The 16,059-nt window shown below is 40.3% G+C and overlaps 1 protein-coding gene across 2 annotated transcripts in view; it reads left to right on the forward strand.

Annotated features, from left to right (window-relative positions):
* The window catches only part of kcnn3 (potassium intermediate/small conductance calcium-activated channel, subfamily N, member 3), a 45,920-nt gene that overhangs the window by 18,569 nt on the left and 11,292 nt on the right, over positions 1 to 16,059 (forward strand). For both annotated transcript variants that reach the window (XM_020607130.1, XM_020607131.1), the window contains exons 4-6: positions 9,122 to 9,418; positions 10,702 to 10,823; positions 12,525 to 12,666. In XM_020607130.1, coding sequence (XP_020462786.1) covers positions 9,122 to 9,418; positions 10,702 to 10,823; positions 12,525 to 12,666 — 561 coding nt within the window. The remainder of the gene's footprint in view (positions 1 to 9,121; positions 9,419 to 10,701; positions 10,824 to 12,524; positions 12,667 to 16,059) is intronic.

The raw sequence follows: 16,059 nt of genomic DNA on the forward strand, positions 1-16,059 counted from the left end.
TGGTTTTTATTATTGCATAGTTCAAACACACATGCACACACACACAAACACCATGAGAAGCAATGCTGTGCAAAATGAAAGGCACTGTTCAATGAAGATCTCATTCTCAGATTATGATACACTCTGCTGGAGCATTTTGCACAGCATGTAACAGGATATTACATGCACGCACACACACAACACACATGCATTTGCACAGAGGGATGGAGAGGCAGAGTTGCTACACATCAAAATGATATTATTGGGTTTTGCTGGCATTTATACCACCTTTCTCTCTCTTTCTTTCATTGATCTCCTTTTCTCTCTCCCTCCTCATGTCTCTTATCTCACAGTACTTTTTGTTCCCCAACATCAGTGTTTCTCTTCTCTTCTCTTTTTTCTTCTTCTTTCTTTTTTTGTCTCCTACCTGCTTCCCCATCATTATCAGATTAGATCTGTCTCCCTTATTCTCCACTGGGCCTCAATTCAATTGCATTGTTGACACTCACATCCTTTCTTTCTGACTCCTCTCCTTTTTTGTCAGCATTCATCTTCTCACCTGTTCAACCTTCCCCTTTTGTACCTTAACACTCCCATGCATTTCTCTCCTTCACCGCTTTTAAAACTGTTTTATCTGGTCCCTTTTGCACAATATTTTTCTCTGCTACAGTCCTCTCACATCTTTCCCCTCTGCCCTCCTGTTCTGGATCTTTCTATCCTCCCTCTTCAGCTTCACTGTCTTGTTTAATCAGTCAGGGGACAGCCCATGCCAGTTGTGCTCAGCACGAAACACGAGAAATCAACCAGCCATCACAGATCAGAATTATATTCCTTATTTGTTGCCATCAAAGAAAATATATGATTTTTATTAACTACAGACAGAATTGAGCTTGTTATGGATGAATGATAACTGTTCTCTGTATTAAGCAAGTGGGAACACGCTGTAACCGACATGTCCACGAAGGCAAACTGTGTGCGTTTCAACTAGTTTTGCACTCATGTCATTCGGGCATTGCCGTGAAAAGCAACAGGGAGCTGATATGAGAAGTATTTTAGGTGAAGTGAGAACACTGCAGTTTTGTGTTGTGCTTAGTCAGCTGAGCCACACTGACACTACTAGGGTTATTTCTTTCCTTTTGAATCCAGAAAACTGGAAAGACAAAATCCTGGCAAAAAAAAAAAACAAAGCAAAACAAATGCTACTGTTGTAACTTTGGTTTTCATTAGTTTATTGTATGTTTAGATTAAATCAGTGACACCATCTTTAATGTTATTAATAATCCCTGTGCTTTTCCTGCTATGACAAGTCAGTATGTCGGCTTTGAAAAAGACCTGTGACTTTCAAGAATTTTCCTAAAATTTCTGCCAAATACAAGTCGTTTTTTTTATTGAAACAAAGTAACACATTACCAAAACGGGTCCGGACATGGGACAACAGATACATGACATTACAAAAAGATGTAGAGTGTTTTATAAGATCGTGGTGTGTGAGACTGTGAAGTGTGTGTATTTCCAACTTATGCAGTCTATGAAGGGCAAGAAAGGGAGAAGGAGAGAAACAATGATAAGATACTACCAATAAAAGGCGCTTATTGCATTTTTAGAGGTTGGTGGGAATGTGCATGGCCTCAGCCCCAGGTGTTTGGTTCAAGTTGAAATGTGTGAAAATGGGTTCCATGTGTCATAAAAAGCTGATAAACTATTCTTGTGAGTAGATGTCATTTTCTCTAATGTGATGTATTCTATCAGAAGCTTGGTTCAGTGGTTTATGTGTAGAGATTTTTTTGATTTCCAGTTTTGAAAGAGCTATCCAGAGGGAATGAACTGGTTGGCAGGTCCAAGTAGCATGAAAATAATTGTTGGTGCAACATAGAGTGCATTGTGAACAGATGTATATCTCAGTAAAACCCATTTTGAACATTTTACTCTGTGTAATATGAGTCCTATAGATGGTCTTGTATTGTAGAAGTTGTAAGTTTACATTCCTGGTCAGAGAAAAGATGTTACCTCAAATTTCTGTCCAGAAGACGGAGCTGAGGGAGAGGGTTAAATCGTTTTCCCATTTGAGTTAGAATACAAATATTCAAACTGGAAAAATTATACCAGACATTACTACTGTTTACAATTGTGGTATTGAAGAAATTCAGACCCTTTATTATCATATAAGCAGCATTACAGCAGGAAGGTGCAGAGATACAACTATTAACTATGGATTTAAATAAAATTTTAGAAATTTCACAGCCAATTTCCAGTCAGAACCTGATTATATGCAGTATTTTTCAAATAATGAAGGAATACTTGCTTCTGTATTATTACAATAATATATTGAATTATACAGATGTACACAAAGGAAAAACCAACATAAAGTGTCTTAGTAAAGTGTTGGGTCACCATGTGCCACCAGAACAGCTTCAATTGGTATTGATGCAAAAAGCCACTGAGCTCTACTGGAGGGGTGAACACCCTCATCTGGTGTTTTGATGATGGTCATGACAGGTCAGATTGTACGTAGTCCATCCATCCATTATCAATATAATTTATCCTGTAAAGGGGTTGCGGGGAGCTGGAGCCAATCATAGCCAGCAATGAGCAAAAGATGGAGAACACCCCGGAGAGGTCGCTGGTCTTTCCCAGAGCTGACACATACAGTTCCAGTGAAATGTTTGGACACACTTTCCAATTAAATTGCATGGTAAACCGTGTCCAAACTTTTCAGTGGTAACCTGCAGGTCTTTGGATTGTGGGAGGAAGCCAGAGTAACTGGAGAAAACAACACAGGCAATGGGAAAACATGCACACAAGGTTCAAACTCAGAACCTGCTTGCTGTGAGCCACCAGCCTTAACCACTGCTCCATCATGCCACCCTGCTTACTCTTAAGAACTTTTGTTCTTAGTCTTTACACACTTACATGGCACTCATGAAATCAACAAAGGGGAATTTTATTGTTAAAGGCTGTTTACAGATGTGGAAGAGTATGTCTGCATATGTGAAAAGGGTTGTGTTTGAACGCTTTCATTGTACAGCATATGTTATTGGAGTAAAATGCTAAATTGGTGGAGTACTCTTAAACTGGTTTTATCCTCATCTTGCCTCCTAGTACTCCCAGTTCATAGTTAATATTTGGAAACTTGACACATTTGAACAGTGAGCTACAGGGGAAGACACATATTTGGGGGCATCATGTCAAAACCTAGAATATGACCAAATTTTTGTTGCACAAACACTGGCCACTGAAAACTAGTCTGGTCATTGACCTGAGCACCAAAGAAGAATGAAAGCATCCAAAGACAAAACCAGTTTAGCTGCTAAACTTTGGAACATGAACATAAATCAGTATTGTTTGATTTTGTAATATGGTTTCATCATGTGTTTCTTCCCTACTAATGTAATGTTGCTTGTTTGTAAAATTCCCTCACTGGTTCCTTGTAACTGTGTTTAGACGCATGCTTAACAAAAAAAGACAATGACTGCATAGATATTAGTATTTGAGCAGAGAATGTTCTCTGGACCATGAACTCCAGAGACATTTTGAGAGTGCTGTGATTGACTGTCCAGTCTGTGCAACCGCACACCATTTGTCTGAGTTAATATTGCATCCAATTGACTTGAGAAGTGTCAGGAATAATGGAGACTGAGGATTGAAATATCATTGTTCTAGCCAAAGATGAATCAAGAAAATTTCCCTCAAGACAGATTTTTTTTATGGGTGACAGTTTCTAAGTGGCCTTTTGTCTAATTAGAAGGATAAATGATTCATATGGACAAAACCAGGCTACACATTCACTTTAAAGGCTTTTGAAGCTTTGCACCTTGGATTTTCTGTTTATAATGTAGTGTCCAGGAACATGCATGCATGTTAATGTATTTGAAGTTCTGGGCTGTGTGATTCACTAGTCTGCCAGCTCGCCTTCTCTTCTTTTTTCTCACACACACACACACACAGAAGCATTTACATACCCAGCAACAATAACCCAGAACTCTAAACCAGCAGGACTCATTTTATCCCATATACTTGCAAGAAATCTCGACTTGAAAGGCAAAAATTGAATTGTTTCTGAAGTTAATCAAATAGAAACTCTGTGTGTGTGAGAAAGGGATATTTCCCCACTACATTAGTGCACTTTAAGCATTAGTGAACTGTTTTATTCAGTTACTTTTGGAAGATTTCAGAAGCAGTCCATTGATCACGAAGGCGCAAGCTTGGCACTCACAGCCACTCAAAGACAGGAAGAATGGCATTAGGAAAATGAAGTGAGCAGCAGTCCTCCAAAAAGGGCTGTCGTCTCTTCTTTTAAATGAACCTGCCGAATTGAGTTGCCTTGGATGGTCATTTCATGTTTGGCAGACTTTGCATAATGTATATTTGCCCTGGGAGCAATAATGGGGGTGAAAATCAGAGTGAGGTAAACCACAGCATCCTCCTTAGACTGTTGACATGAAAGAACCCGTTCACCTACTTATTTCCAAGAAATGCTAATTTATCAGATGCCATTTGTGTCTCATTAGCCTCTGGCCATTTTTGTCCTTCATTATTGCACTGAATGAAGGCGATTTCTGGTCTCAAGATACTACTGGTAGAATCCTCTCTTAGCTCTCTTTCAGTTGCTGTTTTTAGAATTTCTAGTGGCAAACACTGCCCGTGCACACACACCGCAGCAGCGCACCTATCCTCATCTTTCACACGTCCCGGCAATTCCTCTTCACTTCCATGACACCTTCTCCCCTTCCTTTCCTCTCTCAGCTGCCTAGAAACTGCCATGGGGGTGTTCCCTAAAAGCTGCGATTACAGGAAGGCAAAGCGTGTTATTCTCTCTGCATATTCACCCGTATCTGGGCGTGTGAATCTGTGCTTCCGTGATGTGTGGCTCAGTCAGTTATTTTCTCTCTGTTCCGGGGATTTCCGTACTGTAGGACCCAGACATTTCCCAGAGGTGTGACTAAGTATTAATGCATTCTTTTCAGTCACCATCTCCTTCAGTGATTAGAGCCATCCTCGATCCCAGTTTGAGGTTTAGTCTTTTTCTGTCCTGTGGGAAATGCCCACTTGAGGCTGATTTGTCTGCATTTGACAAGGCTGTTTTGATGTGTACATGTATATGGGTGCATTAGTGTGCATGTGTGCAAAATTGTCCTTGCGTGTTTTGTTTGCTGGCTTGACAGAGTCTTACCAGCACTGTGTCTGCTTCCATGATGAGAGACATCTGTAATCACTGACTTAACACGATTACAATGGTATGATGACCACAGGGACCGGCAGGGGTCGAAGCCTGGCAGGATGGCTGGATGGATGGCTGAGGAGGACACATGGAAGGTTAACAACCCCCTCCAGCAGGTTGCAGATTTAGCAGAGAGGAATGTTTAAGGTGAAGAGGGACCTCTTAGACCTCACAGCTGTGAAGTGACCTCAGCTTATCTTTGGTAGTGTCATTTTCATTCCCCCTTTTCCTTTTTGTTGTACCTTCTTTCCCAGCTGACCTGCTCTGTTTATTACCATTGCCAAACCAAAGGTAATGTTTTGTTGCTGTTTGTTTGTTGGCTTGTTTGTTCATTCCAAAAGCAATGAATGGCTTTGGATGAAATTTTTTGGAAAGGGCGAGTATGGCCCACGGAACAGTCCATTAGAGTTTGGTGCTGATGCAGATCATCATTCAGATCCAAGATTTTTTAAAGGATTCTTCACCATTGCAAGATAGGGCCAATTTCAGTATTTAGGCTTCTAGGGCCACATGTACGCTACACATAATGCCTACAATGCTTGGACAAAAATTGCATGATAACAACCACATAAGATTTCACACACACCAAAGTCTGACCTGGACCCAAAATTCTGGATGTGGTGATCCAGAATGTTTACATTTAGAGGGCTCATGGAAAACTGGCTGCTGTGAGACAAGAACTAAAGCTACAGACTCAAAACTAAGATCAAATTCTAGTTGAAACCCTGCTGACTTTGTAGGGTGTCAACAGATTTGACATATCTTCAGAAGTTAATGAGCTAGTTTATAGAGAAAACCACCATTAGTGAACTATCAGTTTTTCCTGAATCATTTTCAAACTAATAATGATATTAATGGGATTCTAAATGCCAGGGGTAGGTTTTCATGCATAATTGCACACTCTCTGCATTATATTGTGTTCCTGTTGTATTTTTATTTGCTTCCTTCACCTGCTGCTTTAAAGTGCCTTAGATTTGTGTTATTGCTCATCTACCTTATATTTCACCTGTTTTATGTGGCATTCATGTGGACAGCAAAGTAAGAATTTCATCGTACAGGGAAACTCGTTTCCTAACTGTGCATATGACAAATAAACACTTTGACCTTGAACTCATGGTCAACTGATCATATTGTGCGGGTCAAACTATCATGGGAATATTTCTTTTAGGTGTACAGGGATCTGCCTTGGTGGAGGTTTGCTATTACTTTGTCCTCCTTCTGTCCTGTTCACTTCCTGTTGCATTTTTATGTCCCTTGCCCTCTGCCCTGTGATGCCACTTTTTGCTATAATTAAGAAAATTACTGAAGACACATTTTCCTCTTGATTTTAATAAAATTCTCCCTATGGGCTTGTTCTTTATGTCCATGTTTATTTAGCTTTGCTGCTCTCTGACCTTGCTCCCTGTTTTTCTCTTCATTCCCTCCCTCTGTGCTGGTCCTGCAGGGGCAGTGGCACTCACTCATTCCCATTGACAGATGACTTTCCTAATGAAATTTAATTATTTATCCCTACCTTGTGGCAATTTAGCCAGGAAAAGACCGCAGCAGGAGTGTATGTGTATGTGTGTGTGTGTGTGTGTGTGTGTGTGTGTGTGTGTGTGTTGGGGGGGGGGAATGCCTACATACTCCAGTGGCAAGGAACTGGATCACCTCTGTTTTGATTTGGAGAAATGTCATTCAGAGAGAAGGAGGGGCAGTGAGGGATGTTGGGAGGATGAAAAACAGAGAGGTATTCAGAAAGAAAGGCTATGATGGTGTGGATAGCGTGGCTTTGTCTCTTGCACACAAATGCAGTTGAAGAAAAGCATAGATGATTTGCAGATAAAAAGCCATGCTCTGAAAATGTGTATGAATATGCATTAGGTTTGGTGCCCTACTCTCTGCATGCATTCACTTAGATTAATTCCCTGGAGATTTTGCCTAATCCGAACCATAGTTGTACATGGAATTCCAATTATAACCCCAGTTTATACTGAAAAATGTGCCTTAACCCTGAATTTCAGTGATTTACCTTGAGGGAACCAGCTTCTTGTCACCAAACAGGAGGTGACTCCCCGTAATGTGACAGTGTGAATAGATTTTTGTCACCACTCACACACATATAAGCCTTTGCAAGTCTCTGCAGAGAACATAAGCGTTGGACACCCTGTCTCTGCTTTCCTCTATGTACAGTGTGTCTTCTCTCACTGTCACACACACGCCTTTTTTCCCCGTACCTCCTTTTTCTTTCTTCTTTCCTCTCACTGCATTTCTCCCTTTTTGACTCTCTCACTCCCTCCCTACCTCCCCCCCCCCTCTCTCTCTCTCTCACTAGGGCTCCTAATTAAGCTTGGCTGCTCTTTGATGTTGTCGTCTTGGCAACAGTCACCATGACGAGGCTGGGTCTGCACACTCTCTCTCTAACTCAGTCAGGCATACACAAATACACACAAGTACAGTACACACACATACTCTCACTGAAATCATTAAAGAATACAGCCAGCGTTTGACCCTTGGTTCAAATAATTGCTTACACAATGAGTCTGGTGTGTGCTGCTGATGTGTGTGTACACATGTATCCAACATGTGTACACACACATTACAACAGAAGAACAAGGAAAGCACCTATATCCAGCTGAGCTAGATATAGATATTCTTGAAATATTCAGTGTGTGTATCAATAGGTGGTTGAGGAGGTGGCAGAGCTTCAGTCTGCTTGCACCATGACACTGTCCAGTTGCTTTCATGTTCACTTATTGTGACATTTATCCACTTGTTGTATTTGTTTTATTTACATAAATAAATGTTTATGTGGGCTAAAACCCCTTGAAATGAATCATGTGGTAAAGAATGACTATGAGCACTTTTTTATTCGAGGTAGTAGCATCGAGTAAAATCAGCTGAGTTACAGCATAGCGACCTTTCTTTACAGTCTTGTGAGCTTCCTTCTTTCTATTTGACCTTTTTTATCCACAGAAATCTGCTATAATGGCGTTTTTTGTTCACAGCTGCATCATATTTTTCTAAATGGACAAAAATACAGGCCATTATATTGCTAAACCACGAGATTCCAATATGTCTCCAGTGCAATTCAGTATACCATACCTCATGAATACTGTACAGTCGTGTACTTTTCTCTTGATTTCTGTGTTTCATTTATAACATTTCTAGAAAGCTATTGAATTCTTTGTGCAAGAAACTGGTTAAATAATTGTTGTGTATAGTGGTGGATCCCTGTGTTTTTATGATTCAGAATACAAAAGTCTGACATGGGTGACTTTTTTTTTCTTTTGCATTTCTCTTTTCCCCTTTTTCCTCAGTCCTATCTTTATCTGTTCATTTCCTCTACACTTCATCCATCTCTTTCCACCCCCTTCTCCTCTCATCAACCCCTCCACCTCCAATTCCTGTCTGCACTGTCTGGAGGAGGGGCCCCTCTAATGAAACCTGCTCTTACCACTTCCTCCTAACAACGGCTTTGGTGACAATATCAAGAGTAACCACAGCAATTAAGAGTGCAATACATCAACAGTGAAGGAGGGAAAACTGCAATTAAAGCAAAACTGTTAGGCACATGCTCATGAGACTGGCAGAAACACCAGTATAATCTTTATTAGCAAAATGTTGTGATTGTGATAGTTAACAACCTGTTTTACTGAAGCATAGCTGCTTGAGATGACTTGGCAACTTTGGTTTCATTTTAGTAAGAGATGAATTGTACTTTAAATGAAAATGAGCCAAGCACAGTGTGGAAACTGAATAGACTGCTGATTAGATGGATGGTGTTTCACATCTCAGCAAAGAGACATTTGTTCTAAATTGCTGATCAGTCAGTTGTACTGATGAGTGGACTCTGCCAGTGGTTCGTGGTGAAAAGTTTGCACTGCAGCACATTAAAACAAGTGTAGCCCGTCTCCTTTCTTATCTTTCTTCCTGTCTGTGCAGCTGTTTGTTATCGACAACGGAGCGGACGACTGGCGCATCGCCATGACCATGGAGAGGGTTCTGCTGATTGCTCTGGAGCTGCTGGTGTCTGCGGTGCATCCGGTGCCCGGGGACTTTAAGTTTCAGTGGCGGGCACGTCTGGCCTTCTCGTATGCGCCATCGCAGGCTGAGGCTGACCTGGACATGGTGCTGAGTGTGCCCATGTTCCTGCGCCTCTACCTCATCGCCAGAGTCATGCTCCTGCACAGCAAACTCTTCACTGACGCCTCCTCCAGGAGTATAGGTGCCCTAAATAAGGTCAGAAGGGTTTTGTATTTCCAGGAGTGTGTCTGTACTGAATGTGTTCAGGAGTGTGGCTGTCGAAGATTTGGCTGCTAAAAGCTAAAGGAGTTATAAAGGTAGTAAGCCCCAGAGCTCTTTTCTCTGAACTAAATCAGTGCCTTGTGTTGTCTCTTTCATCTGTAGCTTCTGTTTCTGTACCTCAAGTCCTTCCTTATGCTTTGTCCTTTATTCTTATCTACCAATTCAATTCTCCTTCCTGTCCTTTTCTTATTCCTGTACTGAAAGACTTAACTGTGGGTGGATTTTTCATGATACAATATGAGATGGGAGTGTGAAATGGGGTATTGAGATATTAGATTTGATATCGCTCAACTGGGGCATGAAAAGAAAAGACTAGAATGAGTATGTAATACGAGTGTGGAAAAGCCTTGCAATAAAAGGTTGGTCCCATGTTTGTGATGACTTTAAACGATAAACATGACAGTAAAACCGGAAAGTAGAGCTGTAGCTTGTTGTAGCTTGTTGTAGAAATATGCAAACTTGGAGGGGGTGTACAGGAGGACAGCATGAGAGATGGAGTAGCTTTTAGATGAGTAATTTAGCAGGTTTCAAGTGTATCTGCGACGGCACTACTCTAACCCTCAGGCTACAGTGACGGGGAGAGGAGGTGAAGCTGCCACTGAAGTGCAGCTCTGACATGACAACTCATTTATCAGCTGCTTAACCCTTCCAGGGCTAAACAGTTGGTCTCAGATGATCCATCTGCCAGAAGGTTTACTGATGATAAAAACCACATTTAAATGAGCCAATTACTTAAACACACTGTATAGCTTCACCTGAGTGGCCAGAGGACCTGCCCCAATCTCAGCTCCAATTACAGTGGAGGTTCTTTTGGTATCAACAGCTACACAGAAGACTTGTTAGTAAAACATCATGTCTGTATGGAAAACAATGTACAGAGTGATAATCAGAGGTGGAAGAAGTACTCAATTTGTTTACATAAGTAAAAGTACCAATACCACAGTGTAAAAATACTCTGCTACAAGTAAAGGTCCTGCATTTAAAATGTTCCTTAAGTAGAAGTACTTTACATACTGCTGGGTAGTTTCAAATATTAATAAGGTTAATTATACAGTGGAGTAAAAAGTATAATATTTGCCTATAAAATAGCAAAAAATGAAATAGTCAAGTAAAGTACCATACTAAGTACAGTATTTGAGTGTAATTAGTTACTTTCCATCTCTGGTGATAACTGATGTTTATGCCATACTAACCCATAGTGTGTATGTGTATTTCAGGTACATTTTAACACGCGGTTTGTAATGAAAACCCTCATGACTATCTGCCCTGGGACGGTGCTGCTGGTCTTCAGCATCTCTCTGTGGATCATTGCTGCCTGGACTGTAAGAGTATGTGAGAGGTCTGTAACAAAGATGGATCGTTTCTGTGTGTGGGGGGATGAGGGCATGAGACAGTTTGGACTGTGATTGAACAAGGAATTGAACTGAGCAATCAAATTCAGTTGGCAGGAAATATAATCTGGGACATGTGTGCAACATAATCCATCTTTAGGCTTCAGTTTATGAGGCTTTCTCACCAGTTGTACACATAACGTGATCCAGGCTATGGAGTTGTCACTTAGTTTGTCACTTTGTTGTTTGACAAAACATAATATCAATATTATTGTCGTTATCAACATTCATAAACAGTGTACAAAACAGTTTTGTTTATTAGACACCATAATGTAAGTAGATATAAGGACAGTATTGTTTTGTCATTTGTCAGCAGCTATACAGTAAATCCATAACTGGTCTATAAACGGATGAATGATTGATAACACAGTGTAAAACAACTGTCACAGGGCAGTAGAAGGTATAGGAGCAAACACATGAGCAGATGTGTTATGAAGCATTTAAAAAGTTTGTGTGCACAAGTCATTCACAGGCACACTTCAATCCTGAAAGTTCATTCTTGACCTTGGAGATAATAGGTTTATTTGGTTTCTTGTTGAGAGAGATGAGAAGATGGACCTTCCGTTCCTGTCAAATAAATACAAGGCTACAGCCATAAGTCTGTCATAAAGACTGAAAATGCTAGCTTGGCTCTGTCCAAAGTTAAAAAAAACACCTACCATCAGCCCTAAAGCTTAACTGGCTATGCTGGACCTCGTTTATTTAATCTGATGAAAAACCGGAGTGTGCAAACAAATTGTGGTTTTGCAGTGTTTATGTGCCAAACTATTTCTTTGGGGACAGTAAAAATAAACTGGTCTATCCACAAAGCTACAGATATATTTCCTTCCAGTCTTTTTGACATCTTGCAGTGGATTTTTTTGTCTCAGTTTTTCCTCCTTATATGTCATTTACTTTTTTACAGCTAGACTAATTTATCAGACATTTTCCTAATCCAGCAGATGGATGCAGTACTGACAGATCTGCCTGTCTCTTGCTGAGGAGATATGTGCAAATTGTAAATCAAACTTTTCTGTTACAGTTATTAGTACAGAATCAGATTTTGTGAGCTGGCCATCAAGTCGAAAGTAAAAAGTGACCATTCCTTTTTTTAAAGGCTTTTGGAGATAATCAAGGAACTATGGGAAAATGTCATCTGGTTAATAAGCTTCATTAAATGCATCTTTCCCCAGCTGCTGGGAAGCCGTTGTTTGGTCCACATCCAGCTTTAACTGGCATTTCCTCTCCTGTCCAAACCAAATTAACAAAGGGAAAAAACATATCAAATTCAATTAAACTGCTTCAAACAAGGGGCAATTGGAGAATTTAGAGAGTGGGTCCCCTCAGGCTAGAGAATAAAGACCTCAGAGCACATTGCTAACATCCAAGGCTAAGTTTTACGTCTTTCTCTTGTTGAATAGTTTGTTTCAGTTCTGCATTTGATTTGGTTGCTATGGTAACAGTGTTATGTGTAGGGCAGGAGTGATGAAGGCAAGAGCTGCAGTTATGTGTTATGTCCTCTGTCAGGCAAAATTGCAAGACGTGTTTGATCTTTGACACCCACGTCTGCAGACAGGCCAGTGAGCCAGTTATTGTTTATTATCATTATTATTATGTTCTTTACTGTCGACTGACTTTATCCTCTGAACACGGATGGTGTTTGCTTTTAGGTATCATGATGCCCAGGACGTGACCAGTAACTTCCTGGGAGCCATGTGGCTTATCTCCATCACTTTCTTGTCCATCGGCTATGGAGACATGGTTCCTCACACCTACTGTGGCAAAGGAGTCTGCCTGCTCACAGGAATCATGGTCAGTACATATCGTCTCCTCACTTTCTATCACTCTCATTTGCTCTCCCTCCCCCTTGGTGCTGTCCTCGCCTTGTTCAAAGGTCAGCAGATTAGAGAGCAAGCTGTCATTCGCCTGAGAAATTCTGCTGTTTGTCTAATGTGGGCAGTCTTCCCTGAATTAGCCTGCATCTGTGCTTCTGTGTGCCTTGGGTGTGTAGGTGTGCAAACAAGAGCACAGTAGTGATTATGTGTGTGTCCATGTTTGTGTGGACAAATGTTTGTCCGAAACCATAGTTGTGAGGATATTTTGGCCTTTCCTCACAACCTCAAGGGCTGTTTAACAGTTAAGATTGAGGTTTAGTTTAGGGACAGGGTGAGGAGCTAGGGAATGGTTACGTCAGTGAACGTCCTCACAGCTACACAGGCTCTGTGTGTGTTATTCCCTTGTCTGTCCTCATTGCATAATGAAGGTCCCACCTTTTACTGTGCCATGTCCTCCCACTCTGTTTCTGTCTCTGTCTTTCATTTCCTTTCTCTATATCCTACTAACTTTCTTTTCCTCTCTGTCTGTCTCTCCTTCCCCGAGGCCATGTGTTTATTGCTATCTACCGTCCATCTGTTAGTGTCAGTGTTTAAGCTGCCGACTTCACAGGTGGCCTTCCCTCCTCAAACTATTTCTTTCTCTGTGGTTGTCTCGCTTATTGTCTGTCTCATTTCCTGCCTTTGTCCTTCTGTCCTCCAAGGAATAACCAAAAGTCTGAGGAACTTTATCAAATTGGTGAACTTATTTTAATTTGAATTTAGATACCACTTATCTTTTTCCATACTATCACTTTAATGCTGCTATAAATGATTGGAGGCAATTAAAGTACAAAAATATGATTTTTAATCACTCTACAGCTAACTGTAATCTCAAATTAAATATGCTAATCAAGTGTGGTATGGTGGCTTTTGCTGATTTTTTTATAAGGTCAAGAAAGAAAGAAATAGGACTTAAAAATATCATGTTACTTTTCTCATAGGACAGGGGTTTCCACATGTTTTATGTTGCCAAAGGGCAGAGTATAGTGTGTAAAGTCGCTGCACGGTGGGTGCTCCCCTGAGTCGGTGATGATGCAGTTTATTAACAATAATGATGTTACTTTTCTGAATAACAAACAGGTATAATAATATTTTACTCACAGAAATAATGCCAGCAGCACAGGTGAGCTTGTTAAAGTGGATGAGGAGTAAAGTCAGCGTGTTTGTACAAAAGATGAACAGCATGTAACGTTTTCGAAAGCACCTCAGTCAAGTTACATGGTAAGATGTGATCATGTGATTGCAAAAACAAACTGCAGAGTTCCTCAGTGGAACAGGATGATATGCTGATAAAATAGCATTTTATTAAGTCATCCTGCAACAATATTCTGTGTTCATTTGCACAGTTACATACCGAGTACTTCTGCACTTTAATGACTGTTAGATGATTAAAAAAAAAAATCAAGATGGTGAATTAGAAAGTTCTCAAAATGCTCCTCAAAATCAAAACTGCATTCTTTTTTTTAAATTCTTCTAATGTGTTTACTTGTGGTGTGTTGAAACCTATATTCTCACTAGATTCTTACAAATTACCCTATAACTCCAAAAACCAGCAGGTGTTCATTCTTTCATTCTCACTGTGTCAGTCCAGTCTCTCTGTATTTGCCAGCTCACATACTTTCTTAACTGTATGGTCCATTGAATGTGTGAATAGACACACACTTTCACAAAGACACACACATACACAGAGCCCCATTTGCTAGGTGAATCATCCAATCAGTATTTTAGACAGAGTACAACTCTTAGTGTAACATTAACGCACACACAGAGACACAAAACAGTGGGGTGGATACACATCGTCCCAAGCCCACTGCTACACACTGCATCCTCCACACATCATTGACACACACGCTCTCATGATGGCTCCCACACACACTCTCCCCTCCTGTCACACACAAACACACTCTCACTACACTCTTCAGAGTGTTCAGAGTGGTTTATTTTTGTTGCTCATCAGAGGACGAGTGAGGATGCAGGTAGAGAGGGAAAGGCGATGCTGGCAAGGGAGAGCAGACGCAGCAGGTCGTGGGAAAACTGAGCATGCGAGAAAAGGGACAAGACGACATCTAAAACAAGGAGGGAGGGGTGACAGGTCCAGGGCAGAGAGCAGGATTTGATCTTTTCTTAAGAGTGCGAGAATTTGTTGTAATGAGTTTCTATAGAAGAAATTGTCGCCGTTGTTACTATGACAACACATCAATGCCAACAGTGTTATATTTATACACCACGACCCCTGAGGCTACCAGGTGTGTGTGTGGGGGGGTGCTGGTAGGGCAGGCTACAGCAACCTGTTTAAGTACAGTGTGTACTGTATTTACAGAGAAGTGATAATTAAAGGAAAAACTAAAATAAAGTGAACATCATCGACGTTTAGTAAAGTGTCTCCAGAGTAGCACCAGTGCTTATTATTCTAAACATATTCCCTCATTTTGTTCAACCCACTTTTTCACCCTCATTAAGCCATTCACTAACCTAGTGCTGCAACCATTAGTCAGTTGATTTATAGAAAATTAACCGGAAACTATTTTGAAGCAGAAATGACCAACTTTTTCTTTTGGTCATACATGGTGTAAAATGAATATCTCTGGTTTGTTTGTTGAACAAAACAAGACATTTGAAGATGCCACCTTTAATTCTGGAAAGTCAAAATGGGTGTTTCCCCCAGTTTTTGACATTCTGTGATTAAAAAGATGAATCAAATGATCAAGAAAACAGTCTGCAGGTTAATAAATGACTCCTGCATTTTGTTTTTAAAATTTTCATTCATTTCTTCAAGACTTTCCTTTAACCTTCCACCCATGTTTTTTAATTTAAACCAAAAATCATATCATGCTCTTTGTGTATGCAGGCCTATGTGGACTTTTATTTTCATTTATTCATGTTGGTATGCACTTGACTCTATGTAGCAACTACAAGCATTTAATACGTGGTCTATAAATCATTATAATGTAGTTGTCAGTAGATCTAAGTGTCTGTTAATGTCCATAATTAAAATTCCTCAGTGTTGGTGTGTAAATATATAATGAATGACCATAAAGTAAAACACATTTGTATTTTAAGACTGTACATAAACAGTATATTCTAAACCATTTATTAAATGTTCATATAGTGCTTCTAAATCCTAAATGTGGGCGTCAGTACTTGACTAATGCGCGTGTGTTGTTTTTGTCTTCAATTCGGCTTCTTGATATGCTGTAGTTCTGGATGGGTCATCGGGCTAAAGAGATGCAGTGAAGCTAATCATTTCAGACCAATTTTATGCTCTCTCTGACTCTAAGTGCTGCTCTTGTGCACACCAGTTGAGCAAATTAAATGTTTTTTATGCTGAACA

This window comes from Monopterus albus, unplaced genomic scaffold (assembly GCF_001952655.1).
Source record: "Monopterus albus unplaced genomic scaffold, M_albus_1.0 scaffold84.1, whole genome shotgun sequence".
NCBI classification, from domain to species: Eukaryota; Metazoa; Chordata; class Actinopteri; order Synbranchiformes; family Synbranchidae; genus Monopterus; species Monopterus albus.